Source organism: Scyliorhinus torazame, chromosome 6 (genome assembly GCF_047496885.1).
Source record: "Scyliorhinus torazame isolate Kashiwa2021f chromosome 6, sScyTor2.1, whole genome shotgun sequence".
Lineage (NCBI taxonomy): Eukaryota > Metazoa > Chordata > Chondrichthyes > Carcharhiniformes > Scyliorhinidae > Scyliorhinus > Scyliorhinus torazame.
Genome location: NC_092712.1, coordinates 203030699 through 203046300, shown reverse-complemented (window position 1 = coordinate 203046300; position 15602 = coordinate 203030699). Strand labels below are relative to the sequence as shown.

Here is a 15602-nt window from a genome sequence, read left to right as displayed (position 1 = left end):
TGGAGCTAAATGACACGGGGGAGGTCATGGCCGCCACGCTGTGGGAGGCACTCAAGGCGGCAGTTGGGGGAGGGGAGTGCATTTCATTTCAATTCTGGGGCACAGGAAGAATGCAGAGCAGGCAGAAATGGCAAGACTGGTGGACGAGATTTTCTGGGTTGACAGAAGGTATACGGAGACCCGGAGGCAGGGCTGTTGAAAGAGAGGCAGAGGCTCCAGATGAAGCTTGGACTTGCATCTATGGGGAAGGCGGTGGGGCAGTTACAGAGGGCCAGTATATGAGTACGGGGAGAAAGCCATAGGATGTTGGCCAATCAGCTGATGAAGCAAGAGGCAGCAAGGGAGATTGGCAGAGTGAGAGATAATAAGGGTAAGGTGGTGATGGCCCCGCAGGGGGTGAATGGTGTGTTTGAGGCGTTTTATTGAAGGCTATACAGGTCTCAGGCCCCAGGGTGAGAGAGGTGTTGCAGCGGTTTTTAGGTGGGCTGGAGTTCCCCACAATAGAGGAGGGGCTGGTACTGGGACTGGGGGCCCCAATTGGGTTGAGGAAGGTGATGGACAGAGGGACAATGTAGGCAGGGTAGGCCCTGGGGCCAGAACAGGTTCCCAGTTGAGTTTTACAAAAAGCTTGGGGCTGATCTGGGGCCACTGCTGGTGAGGGTGTATAACGATGCAAGGGAGAGGGGGGAACACCCCCCTACATTGAAGGATAAGGACCTGGAGCAATGTGGATCGTACCGCCCAATATCATTACTGAATGTAGATGGCAAGCTGTTGGCCTTGCAAATTGTGGACTGTGTCCTGGGGGTAATAGATGAGGACCAAACGGGTTTTGTGAAGGGGAGGCAGTTGACGGCAAACATGAGGAGGCTGCTTAATGTAATCATGATGCCTTCAGAGGGGCAGGAGGTGGAGGTAGTGGTAGCGATGGACACGGAGAAGGCGTTTGACCGGCTGGAGTGGGAATACCTGCTGGAGGTGTTGGGACGGTACGGGTTCGGGCAGGGCTTTGCAGATTGGGTCCGGTTGCTGGCATAAGGCGCCGGTCACGGGTGTGTGGACGAACCAAGTGAATGAGTTTGGGGTATTTTGGGCTGCATCGGGAGACGAGGCAGGAGTCCTTGCTCTCCCCGTTGCTCTGCGTCTTGGCGATGGAGCCACTGGCAATGGTACTTAGGGCGTCGAGGAATTGGAGAGGGGTTGAGCACAGGGTCTCATTGTATCCAGCCGACCTGGTGCTGTATATCTCAGACCTGTTGGGCAGTATCGGCAGCATCATGGGGGTTTTGGAGGAATGTGGCCGGTTTTCGGTGTACAATATGGGAAAGAGCCAGGCATTCCCGATTGAGACTAGAGGGCAGGCGGGGAGGTTAGGGGAATTGCCGTATAGGGTGGTGGAGGTGAGCTTCAGCCATTTGGGTATCCAGGTGATGCGGGATTGGGTGCAGCTGCACAAGATGAAGCTGGCTCGGCTGGAGGAGCAGATAAAAGTGGATTTTAAGAGGTGGGATGTGCTGCCGCTGTCGTTGGCAGGACAGGTGCAGACAATAAAAATGACGGTGCTGCCAATGTTTCTGTTTGTGTGTCAGAACCTCCCAATCTTCATCCCCAAGTCGTTTTATAGAACATAGAACATACAGTGCAGAAGGAGGCCATTCGGCCCATCGAGTCTGCACCGACCCACTTAAGCCCTCACTTCCACCCTATCCCCGTAAACCAATAACCCCTCCTAACCTTTTTGGACACTAAGGGCAGCTTAGCATGTTCAATGCACCTAACCTGCACGTCTTTGGACTGTAGGAGGAAACCGGAGCATCCGGAGGAAACCCACGCAGACATGGGGAGAATGTGTAGACTCCGCACAGACAGTGATCCAGCGGAGAATCGAACCTGGGACCCTGGCGCTGTGAAGCCACAGTGCTATCCACTTGTGCTACCGTGCTGCCCCAAAGAAGGTCAATGTGCTAATCTCTGGGTTTGTGTGGGCAGGTCAGACCCCGCGGGTTAGGAGGGCTTTTCTGGAGACGGGGTGGGGGGGGAACGCTGGCACTGCCGAACATGGTGAATTAATACTGGGCGGCGAATATTGCTATGGTTAGGAAATGGGTCGTGGGGGAGGGGTCGGATGGAGGTGGCATTATGTAGGGGAACATGTTTGGGCTCGGTTGTCGGCACCTCTGCCATTCTCGCCGGCCAGGTACTCCGTGAGCCCAATGGTCGTGTCCGTCCTAAGGCTGTGGGACAATGGCAGCAGCTTTTGGGGTTGGAGGGTGCCTCAGTGTGGGCACCGATCTATGACAACCATAGGGTTGTGCCAGGGAGGTTGGATGCGAGGTTCTGGAGGTGGCAGCAGGTGGGGATTGAGCGATTTGGCAATCTGTTCACAGGGGGCAAATTTGCAAAGTTGGAGAACCTGGAGGAAAAGTACGAGTTGCCCAGGGGGAACGGTTATAAGTACCTGCAGGTCCAGGATTCAGGAGAGAGGTGCAATCCTTTCCTGGGCTGCTGACCCTGGGGTTGCAGACAAGGTACTGTCTAGGGACGAGATAGGGGAGGGGAAGGTATTCAATGTCTATGAGGAGTTGATGGATTGGGAGGGAGCCCTGATGGTGGACATAAAGTGCAAGTGGGAGGAGGAGTTGGAGTGGAGGTGGGGGCCGAGATGTGGACAAAGGCCTTGCAAAGGGTGACTGCATCCTCGCCGTGTGCGAGTTTTTATTTTTTTATTTAGTGTACCCAATTAATTTTTTTCTAATTAAGGGGCAATTTAGTGTGTTCAATCCACCTACCTTGCACATCTTTGGGTTGTGGGGGCGAAACACGGGGAGAATGTGCAAACTCCACATAGACAGTGACCCAGAGCCGGGATTGAACCTGGGACCTCGGCACCATGAGGCAGCAGGGCTAACCCACTGCACCACCGTGCTGCCGTGTGCGAGGTTAAGCCTCATCCAGTTTAAAGCAATACATAGGGCGCACATGACGGTAGCAAGGATGCGTAGTTTCTATGAGGGGGTAGAGGACAAGTTCTGGACATGTCCAAGGCTGAAGGAGTTCTGGCAGGGGTTCGCGGACATAATATCCAAGGTGCTGGGGGTGGAGATGGTACCAAGTCCAGAGGTGGCGATATTCGGGGTGTCGGAAAACCAAGGAGTCCAGGAGTGAGAGAGGCCATGTTTTGGTCTTTGCGTCTCTGATAGCCCGGAGATGGATTTTTCTCAGATGGCAGGACTCAAGAGCCGCCGAACGCGGGGATGTGGATGAGCGGTTGGCCGAATTCCTGAGGCTGGAGAAGGTCAACTTTGTCTTGAGGGGATCAGTTGATGGGTTCACCTGGAGGTAGAAGCTATTTTTTGATTTATTTAAGAAGGTTTGAGGGGTCAGCAGGGATGAGGGGGGGGGGAAATGGGGGGGGTAAGGGGTAGTGGGTGGCCCGGTTGCACAGTGGTTAGCACTGTTGCTTCACAGCACGAGGAACCCGGGTTCGGTTCCCGGCTTGGATCACTGTCTGTGCGGAGTCTGCACGTTCTCCCCATGCCTGCATGGGTTTTCTCCGGGTGCTCCAGTTTCCTCCCACAAGTCCCGAAAGACGAGCTTATTAGGTAAATTGGACATTCTGAATTCTCCCTCAGTGTACCCGAACAGGTGCCATAGTGTGGAGACTAGGGGATTTTCACAGGAACTTCATTGCAGTGTTAATGCAAACCTACTTGTGACACTAATAAAGATTATTATTATTAAAATGGGGAAGGCGGAAGATGAGGAGGGGTTGGTATTGGGGGAGCAGGGGAGAGTGGGGTGGGTTGTTTATAATGTTGTTTTCTTGTTCTTCTGCTTTTGCATGTTTATATGAAAATGCCTTCAATTTGAAAAAAAAATTAAGAATGGTACAAATAAAAAACATTCCAGTAACTGCTTCCATAGAATCCTTACAGCGCAGAAGGAGGTCATTCAGCCCATTGAGTCTGCACCGACCCTCTGAAAGAGCACCCTACCTGGGCCTACTCCCCACCTAACCTGCACATCTTTGGTCACTAAGGGTCAATTTTAGCATGGTCAATCCAACTAACCTGGACATCTTTGGAGCGTGGGAGGAATCCAGAGCACCCGGAGGAAACCATACAGACACAGGGAGAACGTGCAAACCCCACAGTCACCCAAGGTCCGGAACTGAACCTGGATCCTATGGCATTATGAGGTAGCAGTCCTAACCGCCCTTTGTTGTAAATACATTTTTTGGGCAAGAATAAACAAGATGTGATGGCATGGTATTAGCATTTATAAGTGTTGCCTTCATTAAATGTCAACGTTTATTATCATTTTGATTACATAATTTAGGACCTATTTATACTACACGACAGGGTCAACATAGCTGTTATACAATGCCATAACTCCAAAATAGGCAAGAATTTATACAAAACGTTAAAGTTGATGCACCAATATTAGAAATGTAGTTTATATGCAGCCTTTGAGAAATTTCCTTGAAAACAATCAAAATGATCATTTCTGATCATGAGTGTCCTAGCTATGAATTTAAAGATGGGAGTTTTTAAAGCAGAAACAGAACTGCTGCACATGATGCAGTATTAAAGCTTGATAAGCTTCAAAAATTACTTAAATCCACCACCCCCCATGATACCATGACTATTGCCCAATTGCCAACTGAACATCAAGTGGTGGATAATTCATTTTATCAGTTATGGAATTGAATTGATCCTCTTCATTTGCCACAAGTAATTCTACACTCTAGCTCCATGAACTCATATTATTATGATGAAAATGGTTAAGATTAATAGTGTTCAAGGTCCACAGCCTTGATTTATTAAAAACTGGCTGCACACCATCAAAAGAGTTTTCTTACTTAATACTTAAGATAAAGTGACAGTGATTTCCTGGTAATTAACTGTAAGTTATCAGTCAATAGACTGACATTGATCATGTCAAAATCATCAATTTGTATTAACTCCCTGAATAACACAGGCTCTGGCATCTGTGACTAGCAGGGTAAAAACATAATGGGCGTCATTCTCCGACCCCCCGCCGGGTTGGAGAATCGCCGGGGGCTGCCGTGAATCCCGCCCCCGCCGGTTGCCGAAGTCTCCGGTACCGGGAATCGGGCCGCGCCGGTTGGTGGGCCCCCCCCCGCTGGATTCTCCAGCCCGGATGGGCCGAAGTCCCGCCGATAAATTGCCTGTCCCGCCGGCGTGGATTAAAACACCTTTTGAATGGCGGGACAAGGCGGCGTGGGCGGGCTCCAGGATCCAGGATCCTGGGGGGTGCCCACACGGTGGCCTGGCCCGCGATCGGGGCCCACTGATCCGCGGGCGGGCCTGTGCCGTGGGGGCACTCTTTCTCTTCCGCCTCCGCCACGGTCTCCACCATGGCGGAGGCGGAAGAGACTCCCTCCACTGCGCATGCGCGGGAAACTTGCAGCGGCCGCTGACGCTCCCGCGCATGCGCCGCCCCGACATGTCATTTCCGCGCCAGCTGGCGGGGCAACAAAGGCCGTTTCCGCCAGCTGGCGGGGTGGAAATTCCTCCGGCGTCGGCCTAGCCCCTCAATGTTGGGGCTCGGCCCCCAATGATGCGGAGCATTCCGCACCTTTGGGGCGGCGCGATGCCCGTCTGATTGGCGCCGTTTTGGGCGCCAGTCGGCGGATATCGCGCCGTTTCGGGAGAATTTCGCCCAATAAAAGTGCTGTACACATAATTCAGATTATAAAAGTTAACACGAGGAAGTGATTTAAAAGCTTTAATAATTACAACCACAGGCAGAAAACTGACACTCTCATTGAAATGCTCTTGCATTGAATTACAAATTTGTAAAGAAATATATTCTAAACATTTAACATTTTAAGATCCAAACCATGGGCGAAATTCTCCCGAAACGGCGCGATGTCCGCCGACTGGCGCCCATAACGGCGCCAATCAGACGGGCATCGCGCCATCCCAAAGGTGCGGAATGCATCTTTGGGGGCCGAGCCCCAACATTGAGGGGCTAGGCCGACGCCGGAGGAATTTCCGCCCCGCCAGCTGGCGGAAACGGCCTTTGTTGCCCCGCCAGCTGGCGTGGAAATGACATCCCCGGGCAGCGCATGCGCGGGAGCGTCAGCGGCCGCTGACAGTTTCCCACGCATGCGCAGTGGAGGGAGTCTCTTCTGCCTCCGCCATGGTGGAGACCGTGGCAGAGGCGGAAGGGAAAGAGTGCCCCCACGGCAAAGGCCCGCCCGCGGATCGGTGGGCCCCGATCGCGGGCCAGGCCACCGTGGGGGCACCCCCCGGGGCCAGATCGCCCCGCGCCCCCCCCAGGACCCCGGAGCCCGCCCACGCCGCCTTGGCCCGCCGTTCAAAAGGTGGTTTAATCCACGCCGGCGGGACAGGCAATTTATCGGCGGGACTTCAGCCCATCCGGGCCGGAGAATCGAGCGGGGGGGCCTGCCAACCGGCGCGGCCCGATTCCCGCCCCCGCCGAATATCTGGTACAGGAGACTTCGGCAACTGGCGGGGGCGGGATTCACGGCAGCCCCCGGCGATTCTCCAACCCGGCGGGGGGTCAGAGAATGACGCCCAAGAAATCCAAAATGGAAAAAGCTAATGTAACTCCATTTTTTGCATTCAGTAGTAATGGTCAGCAACTCCAAAAGGTGCAGGGAGCATTATATTCAGCAACAAATTATTCAATGTAGAGACTTTCTAACATTTGCAATAGGAATGACATACAGATGTAAACTAGTGCACTGATTTTGAGTTTGAATAGTTCCATTTTTCATACTACAAACATCCCTCTCCAGAACCCTAGTTTCTGACCGGGTAGAATGGTGATAGTAAAAAGTCAACAATCCACTTGCGCAGAAATTTAGAAGAAGTACGTATTTACTTTGTTAACGAAACACCATATAGTTTCTGTTGGTTAATTTTACAGGCTACACAAAACATCCAACTGTCTTTCAAAATGGTTTGTAAATATTCAGTTTACAAATATTTGGATAATGGGTGAATGTGTTAATACAAAACTATTTCCTAACGTGGAATCTATTTAATTGCAAAGGTGTGAGCATAAAGAAATAAATAACAAAAAACTTTAAACGCCTGATAAACATTTGATCAATAAGTCAAAAGTAGCACTAAGTTTCAATGCAGGAATAATGCTGCTATGCACTGAAATGCCAAATAAAATGTACAGAAGTAACAGTCCTTGGATATGTAAAGAAACAATAATATGTAACATTTCATAAACTATAATGCTGGAAAAGTAATCAAAGTTTTAAAATATAATTGCAATATTTGAGAACCACATAAAAAGACAAGCAAGACAGGAACTGAAACCGGCGAACAACTCAAACAAATTCTGTACAAAGTCTAAAAATCACATGAATATTCAGAGCCAAATAGAACATTTCTTGTAACAAATGCAAATCAATATTTTTTGAACTTCAACAGCAAATGAAAACCACATTCTGAACAAACACCTTGTGTACTAATGAACACAAATCTTGATTCACTATTCACAACTGCTGATTTGATCAGTATAAATTATTTTAATGAAAACAAGCTCAAATTACACAATTGTATTCAATAATCATACAAAAGCTCCAAACTTCCTTAACTTTAGAAGCTCATCTAATACTTCATAGTCTTGCATGTTGAAAAGGAGAATGTCCTAGTGGAAACAATCCAGGAAAAGGATATACTTTCTCTAATAACCTGACCAATATTTCCACATCACAACAAGAAATACATCCAACTGTTCTTACCTGCAGTTTGGAGGAGGATCCAGTGTGATTTCGGCAAGTTCTTTCTGAATTCTACGGGGAGGCACAAAAGAAAATATGTTCACTAAGGATACACATTGTATCCATCCTATTTTAAAAACCAGTGAAATTTCAAGCAGTAGTTGTCTTTTGCAGAAGGCATCTCATTTTGTGTGGTTAAAGGAATCTAAAGGGAACATGTTTGTTCTATACAAGCATTTGTACAAGATTAAAACATAATGTACATCAACTACCTTGATATTTGCTGCAACCAGTAGGATTTGATCAAGCTCTTCTGCAGCGCAACTAAAAAAGATCTGAAGAATGGATGGAGTCTTAAACTGATTTGTGAACTGTAAATTTGGAGAGTTGGCGAAGCTTAATGGAAATGTAAATTTCATGGCAGTTAAAGGACAAACTATTCAGTGGTACTTTTTAAGATGAAGGTCCATAGAGATTCTCTCTCAAATATGGTGACTCATGTTACATTATGGTAACATAGCTACCAACAGTCCTGCAAGACTCTCAGCCTCTCATTATGCCCATTCTTCATTTGTGAGCCTAGAAAGCAATGGATAACAGGATATTCAATTCTAGGAATTGCAAAGCTAGTCCTGAGCCTGAATCTATGTCCATATATGCATTTTTTTCCAGCAAACAACTCAGGATAAGGAGGTTACTTTGGCAGTGCTTTCCTTCTCTTGTTTGCAGACTCTTAGATCAACTATTTTGCGCAGGTCTGGGATTACTCTGGGACACTTCTGATCTGCATGGCTCTGTATTACATCACATGGTTTATTAACCTACTAAGTCATTGAGAGAATACATTTTAATTTATTATTGGTAACATTAGGATGCTCTCAGCATCACTGAAGTATCAATGTATTGACACAGGGGCAGAAATGTTACCTCTAAACCAAGGCTGAGGAGTTTCTTCCTTGTTAATTTTGATGGTGCACATCAAATCAATTTAAAACTGACAGTAAATTGTTTTAATGTGTCAATACATAAAATGTATTGATTTGAAGCAAATGAAAAAGAGAAACATTAATTCCACATTGTTATAGGCTTTGTTGCCCTTTCTTATTTAATTTAGCAAGTATTTTATTGAAAATGTCTCATCAAAATCAAAAAATAAGTGGTAAATCAGAATTGTTCTAAGTCTGTTTTCCACTTTGTGCTGTTCAAGTATTTATGCATTTATTCATTTTTCAAAAGTCAAAGCATATTTCTAGGTGCTGTTCTTCTTGCTAATTAGCTTAGACTGTGATAGTTTTGCTATTTCATTTATTTCAGTTTCTAAATACAGAAATAGTAGTCACATAATAAGTGCTGACAATTATGCTGCCTACACTAATATTTTGCAAATTGACATTTGCATATACTATACTCACCAAACTTTTGGAACACAGCTCAATAATACTGTAAATACATATTTTACAAGTTTTTTCAAACAGAATTTTCACTATAACACTGGTCAGGACATGAGCAGAATTCTGTGCTTCTCCTCAAATAGTACTTTGTAATTTTTAGCCTTGATCTCAACCACTGGGATAAAGATAGAACCTTCCGTTTAATGGCTCATACAACGAATTACACATTTGGCAATGTACAATTCTGGTGTGTCAGTCCAGATGAGTTTGTGGCTGCTGCAATGTAGCTTGAACATAATGGGGGTGCCAGTAGCATAAAATAAACTCACAGCAAATCTGTAGCCCATTTAAAAGTGCACCCAAATGTAACCCTCACAGAATACAATAATGACCTTGCTACATGAGTTTTGTACTGATACAGGAACTGATAGTGGCACCCATGCTGGCAGTGTTTAACAACAGAACTGCAAAATTGCATTCATTGTCAACTTGTAGGACCATGGTTCAGTGGGATAACATTTAAATAAGCAAAGTAGCTTGCTGTCCTTGTTAACAAGACACAAGTTCACATTCACAGTTCTCAATGTATCAAGCCGGGTAAACGTTTCAAGTGAAAGTATAGAACCTGCACTCAAAATATTTGACTTTCACTAAATACAAATTCTAGTCTAACGAGATAATAGTCCACACCTGCACCATTAAAAATAAAATAATAGGACAATAACCTATTGAAATCAAGCATAAGAAAGCTGTGTCGTGTGTATTGCCACAAACGTGCCGAGTCAAATGAATTCCGCCTTGATTTTGGTACGTATATCCTTCCTAGTACGACGTACAAAATGATCGTTTTCGAGTATGATGGTACCTTTTAGCACTAGTTGAAAGTTTAGCCGCAGTTTTACTGGAAATTTTGGCATCCTTCTTCTTGGGCTGGGGTTGTTCTCGCTCTTGTTCTTGCGGAGTACTTTCACGCCGATCTCCATCTGAGCTGCCACTACTGGTACTGGGGCTGTGATCAGCCCTCTGCGGCTCACTGGACATCTTACTCGTTCTGGAACTTAAAACAAATACATTAAATGAGCCATTCGATACACTTTGCCACATGGAAGTTAAAGATAGTCTTGTACCAATTAAAATGCACCATCCGGTGCCTCGCATTTGTTTTTTCATTTTGTAAATGCTAACAGTTTAAAAAGCAACCGCACCAACTCCTAATACAGATTCCAAATCGACAGCAGAGCACACATCCAGTTGGATGTGAAACATTCGCCAGATGTAAACATTGTTAGATCAACGCCATCACGGCTGTTAGTGTCTTAATTTTCATAATATTGACAATGCAACAAAATTAAGTTTTGAACGATGGGCACGATGCACATTTTTTCGACCGAATATAAATCCCAAGATTAAGTTGCACATGCAGTGCCAGCGAAGTGCTGAGTGGTGGAGAGAATCATATATTTGACAGTCACATCAAACGCGCGTCTGATATTCTGGAATTACAAACGAAAGGAGCTTTTCAATAGCAGGATGTTTCTCATTTGGGTGAAAGGTGGACCAGTTTCCCATTTGGAGCGAGTCAGAGCTGGGCAACAGTAAATCAGTCAGTGTGCAAGCAGTGACTGATGCGTTAAAGGCCTTTATCGTTCCTGCTGTCTGTCTCTCTCACACACAAATATCACACAAAGACAAACACTGTCCCCTCTCGTCTCTAACTTTCAGGCCCGATTTGGAAGCTGTCGGGTCGTTTTGAGAGGCCTTGTGCTGGGTGCTGTGGGATGAGAGGCGATTCTTATCTTTTCTTTAAAATCCTCTTCCTTGAAATTACCTGAATGCTGGCCGGAAAATAAAATCGCTGCCTGTCCAAGGTGACGATGAAAGAGGGGAGTAAGAGAAGAGTTAAGAGAAGAGGTGGGTGGTGCTGATGGGAGGGGAAACAACAATCCTAACCCATGAGGTGAAGCCCCTCTCTCTCTCTCTCTCTGTCTGTCCGCCGCTTCCAGGCGCGCGCGACCGCGCGCTCCACCTCAGTACAGCGGCGCGCGCTTTAAAAACTGAATCAGCTCTTTAGCAACACGTGGCCGCGCGCGCGCACGGTACCCCCCCCCCCCCTGCCCTGCCTCGTCCCCCCGCAGTGACACCCGCGCGGGAGAAGGGAGGAGAAGACACGCGGGGCGCGCGCGCGCACTCACTCCAACCGCCGCATTCTCTCCTGAGTGACGGGCGGGCGGGCACGCGGGGAGCTGTTTGGGTGTCAGCACCTGCTCGGTTCAAACCGTCCCGCGTCCTCCCCCTGCAGAGGCTCTCTGATCAGCAGCAGCCGCTTCTCCTCTCCTCCGCCCGGGATCAAAAACCCCTCCGTCCTTTTCACCCCGACAAGGTTCAGCTTCTGCAAGTGACCCCTCGGTCCCCATTGGAAAGTCATTAAGACATTGACTTTTTACAAGCCGTTGCATTAGTTTATCCTGTGGTGTCAGGCAAACTGCTTATTTTCCACATGTGCGTGAGGAGGAGAATTACTCAAATGGTTGCATTAACGGATCCAGTGGACACATTTCTCAGGTTCACACCTCTGGGACAGACACTTGCCCCAGAAACAGTGGGCGGGATGCTCCGTTTCAGAAATTAAGTGCATCTGGTAACGAGTCTGTTCACGCGCCAGCGGATGGGTTTCCCGGCGATGAGGGGCCACCGGGAAATCCCATTGACAACGACGGAGTTGGTAAATCCGGCTGGCGGGCCACCTCCGCCACCGAAAAACACACGATGGATCAGTCGGTAAATCCTGACCTAACTGTGGACACTGAATCGGTGGACTTCTACAGCAACTAAATCGGCGTCGGACCCGGAGCAATTCATGATCTGTTATTATGCTAGCACTGGTGCCACTTAGCTCCTCCAAACTGGCAAATCTTTCTCGAAATACAAATCGCCCCACTTCCCTCCACCGCCCCCCAACCCCCTCTCGGCTAAAACCCATGATTCTCACATAGTGGCGTTAACACCGACATCCCCTCCATTCTAAAATTCCTCCTCTTAACTGATTCCAAATCTTCATTGTGGACTGCACCACTGGGCTCCCTGAATACCCACTCAGCACCATTGGCAACACTATCGTCACCATGGACCTTAGGTTGGACCCCTTACAAGATTCCTCCATTCTGACCCATTCTTCCTACCATCGCCGCACCTTTCCCACATTCGCCACCCAATAATAATGAAGCAGGTTTGGCAACCCCCCCCCCTGCTGCCTCTGCCTCTGCAACAGGGTCCTCCTAACCCTTGGCACCTTCCCCGCCCATACAAAGTCCAAAATAATCATGTCCAGTCTCTGAAAAAAGGCTTTTGGTATAAAGATCGGGGGTGTCTGAAAAATAAACAATAACTTTGGCAGAATATTAATTTTTACCCCTTGGACCTTCCCCACCAAAGTCAGAGCATCCCACCTCCTAAGATCCCCCGGCCTCCTCCACCAGCTCCATTAAGTTCCACCTATGGAGCCCGGTCCATTCCCTCGCTACCTGAATCCCCAAATACCTGAACCTATCCTTAGCTACCTTAAATGGCATCCCCCTGAAATTGGCTCGCCATCCCAGCTCATTCACCGGTGCATTCTACATTCAGCTTATACCCCGAGAACTCCCCAAACCTTCCCAACAGGCCCATGATCCTTCCCATACTCTCCAGCGGGTCCGAAACATACAATAGGTCGTCAGCATAGAGCGACACCCGATGCTCCCTCTGTCCACTCATAATCCCCGCCACTCCGCCGACTCCCTAAGAGCCTTTGCCAAAGGCTCTATGGCCAGCGCAAACAACAATGGTGACAGTGGGCATCCTGCCTTGTACACCTGTGTAGTTCAAAGCTTTGTGAGCTCATATCATTCATCCTCACACTCGCCCTTGGTGCGACATATAGCAAGCCCTCCATGCCACAAATCTTGGCCCAAACCCAAACCTTCCCAGAACCTCAAACAAGTACCACCATTCCATCCGGTCGAACACCTTATTCGCATCCATAGACACCTCTACCTCCGGTACCAGGGCCCCGACGGATTCATGACTACGTTCAACAGTCTTATTTTATCGTGGGCTGCCTGCCTTTCACAAAGCCTGTTTGATCCTCTGCAACCACCCCCAGGTCACAATCTTCCATCCTCCCTGCCAACAACTTAGCCAATACTTCCACACCTGTGTTCAACAGTGATATGGGTCTATGTGACCCTCATTCCACCGGATCCTTCCCTTTTTCGGGATTAACGTAATCACTGCCTGCGTCATAGTCTCCAGCTACTCCCCCTTCTCCAACACCTCATTAAATGCTCCCAAAGGATGTGGTGCCAGGTTCGTCGCAAACTCCTTATAAAATTCCGCTGGATACCCATCCGGCCCTGGTGGCTTTCCCGACTTCATACCCCAGATTCTATCCTGTCCTCCCTCAGCCCCAGGGGCTCCTCCAACACCTACCTCTTTACTGCCTCCAACTGGGGAAACTCCAGCTCGTCCAAAAACCGTCCCATGTCTCCTTCCTCTACCCCCTGGTCCGCCTTGTACAGTCTCTGGTAATACTCCCTAAATGCCTTATTTATCTTCCCTGGCTCCAACACCACATCCCCAGCACCAGTCTGTATCCTCAATATTTCCCTGGACACGGCCTGCCTCTGCAGCTGGTGCACTAGCATGCGACTCGCCTTGTCCCCATACTCATATTGCACCCGTCTTGCCATACGTAGCTGTCCTACCGCCCTTCCCATTGTCAGCCTGTCAAATTTCCCCTGGAACTTTTTCCTCCTCGCCAATCCCTCCGTGGTGGGCAACCTCGAATACTCCTGTCCACCTCCACTATCTTGCTCATTAGGCGGTCATATTCCTCCCTTCTTTCCCTATCCGCGCAAGCCTTGAACAAGATAATTTCCCCCCTGGCCCACTGCCTTCAGCGTTTCCCAAAAAATGGCCACCAACATCTCCCCATTCAGATTCAACTCCACATACTCCTTAATCGCCGCCCGCACCTTGTCACAAAAGCCTCCATCTGCCAGCGACCTGGATCAAACTTCCACCCCAGCCTCTGTTCTCGTCCCGGTCTAATCCGAATCTCCAGCCAGTAGGGGCATGGTCCTAAATAATTATCCCTGCGTACTCTGCCCTCTCCAGCCCAACCAAAATCTCCCGATTCACTACAAAATAATCTATCCTCGAATACACCTTATAAACGTATGAAAAAAAGAATAATCTCTTCCTCTGAAAGCGCCATGGATTCACCATACCCATCCTCTCCATAAACCCACCCAGCTCCTTTGCCATTTGTACCCTAACCTGGGGCTCGGCCTATCCACCCTCGGCTCTAGGACACAGATCTCCTCCCATAATCAACTGGTGCGTGGCTAAGTCTGGGATCACTGCCAGCAACCCCCTCATAAAACCCACAACGTTCCAATTTGGTGCATACACGTCTATCAATAGCACCGGCTTCCCTTCACAACACAATACTCATAATCACGGGCGAGATTCTCTGACTCACGCTGGGTCGGAGAATCCCTGGGGGGGGGGGGGGGGGGGGCGGCGCAAATCCCGCCCTGATGCCAGTTGCCGTATTCTCCGGTGCCGTTTTCCGGGCGGGGGCTGCATTCACGCAACGTCGGTCGGGGGCTGTTGGCAGCGCCCCCCCCGCCCGGCGCTTCTCCGGGCCCCGATAGGCTGAACGGCCGTCCGTTTTTGGCCAGCCCCGCCGGCGTGGGTTACTCAGATCCCACACGGCGGGACCTGGCAGGTAAGTCGGCGGTGGCGGTCCTCGGAGGGGCACGGGGGGGATCCGACTCCGGGGGCCCACCGATCTGCGAGTGGGCCTGTTCCGTGGGGGCACTTCTGCCCTCCGCGCCGGCCCCTGTAGGGCACCGCTATGGCCTGCGCAGAGAAGAGAACCCCCCGTGCATGCGCCAAAATACGCCGGCCGGTCTGCGCATGCGTGGAACCACGCCGGTGGTTCCGCGCATGCGCAAGATCATGCCGGCCCTTCGCGGCGCCAACCCCTCCAGCGTCCACCTAGGCCCCTAGACAGGTGGGAATTCCTCAACCTGGGGGCCCATTGACACCGGAGTCGTTGGCGCCGGTTCTCCCGCCAGTGTGGGGGCTTCGTCCCCAGAAGGGAGAATTCAAGTGCAGATATCTCCCACTCGGATCACTCACTTTCTTCGCACTCACAAATCCCATTTTTTTGCTCATTAAAATTGCCACTCCCCTCGATTTTGAATCAAACCCCCGAGTGGAAAACCTGCCCGTCCCTTCCTTAACCTAACTTCACGCAGAGGTGTGACTCCTGCAGAAACACCACCTCTGCTTTCAAGCTCCTGAGGTCCGCAAACACCCGCGATTATTGAGTCCCCAGATGTCCCACGTCACCAACGTGACCGGAGGCTTACACCTCCATTCCCCTGTACCGTCCGTCATCTTCCCCAATTAACTCCAGCCCCATTATTTCC

At 49.2% G+C, this 15602-nt stretch overlaps 1 protein-coding gene across 2 annotated transcripts in view; it reads right to left on the bottom strand.

Annotated features, from left to right (window-relative positions):
- The window catches only part of LOC140425231 (ubiquitin-conjugating enzyme E2 E2), a 318771-nt gene extending 307602 nt beyond the window's left edge, over positions 1 to 11169 (bottom strand). Inside the window, exons 1-3 of one of the 2 annotated variants that reach the window (XR_011947795.1) lie at positions 10952 to 11169; positions 9989 to 10180; positions 7754 to 7804 (exon numbers count right to left, since the gene is read on the bottom strand). Coding sequence is in view for 1 of the 2 variants with exons in the window: in XM_072509307.1 (XP_072365408.1) it covers positions 7754 to 7804; positions 9989 to 10164 (227 nt within the window). In the remaining variant the exon portion in view is untranslated. The remainder of the gene's footprint in view (positions 1 to 7753; positions 7805 to 9988; positions 10181 to 10951) is intronic. The other variant, XM_072509307.1, reaches the window with a different exon arrangement.
- Positions 11170 to 15602: the final 4433 nt, after the last annotated feature.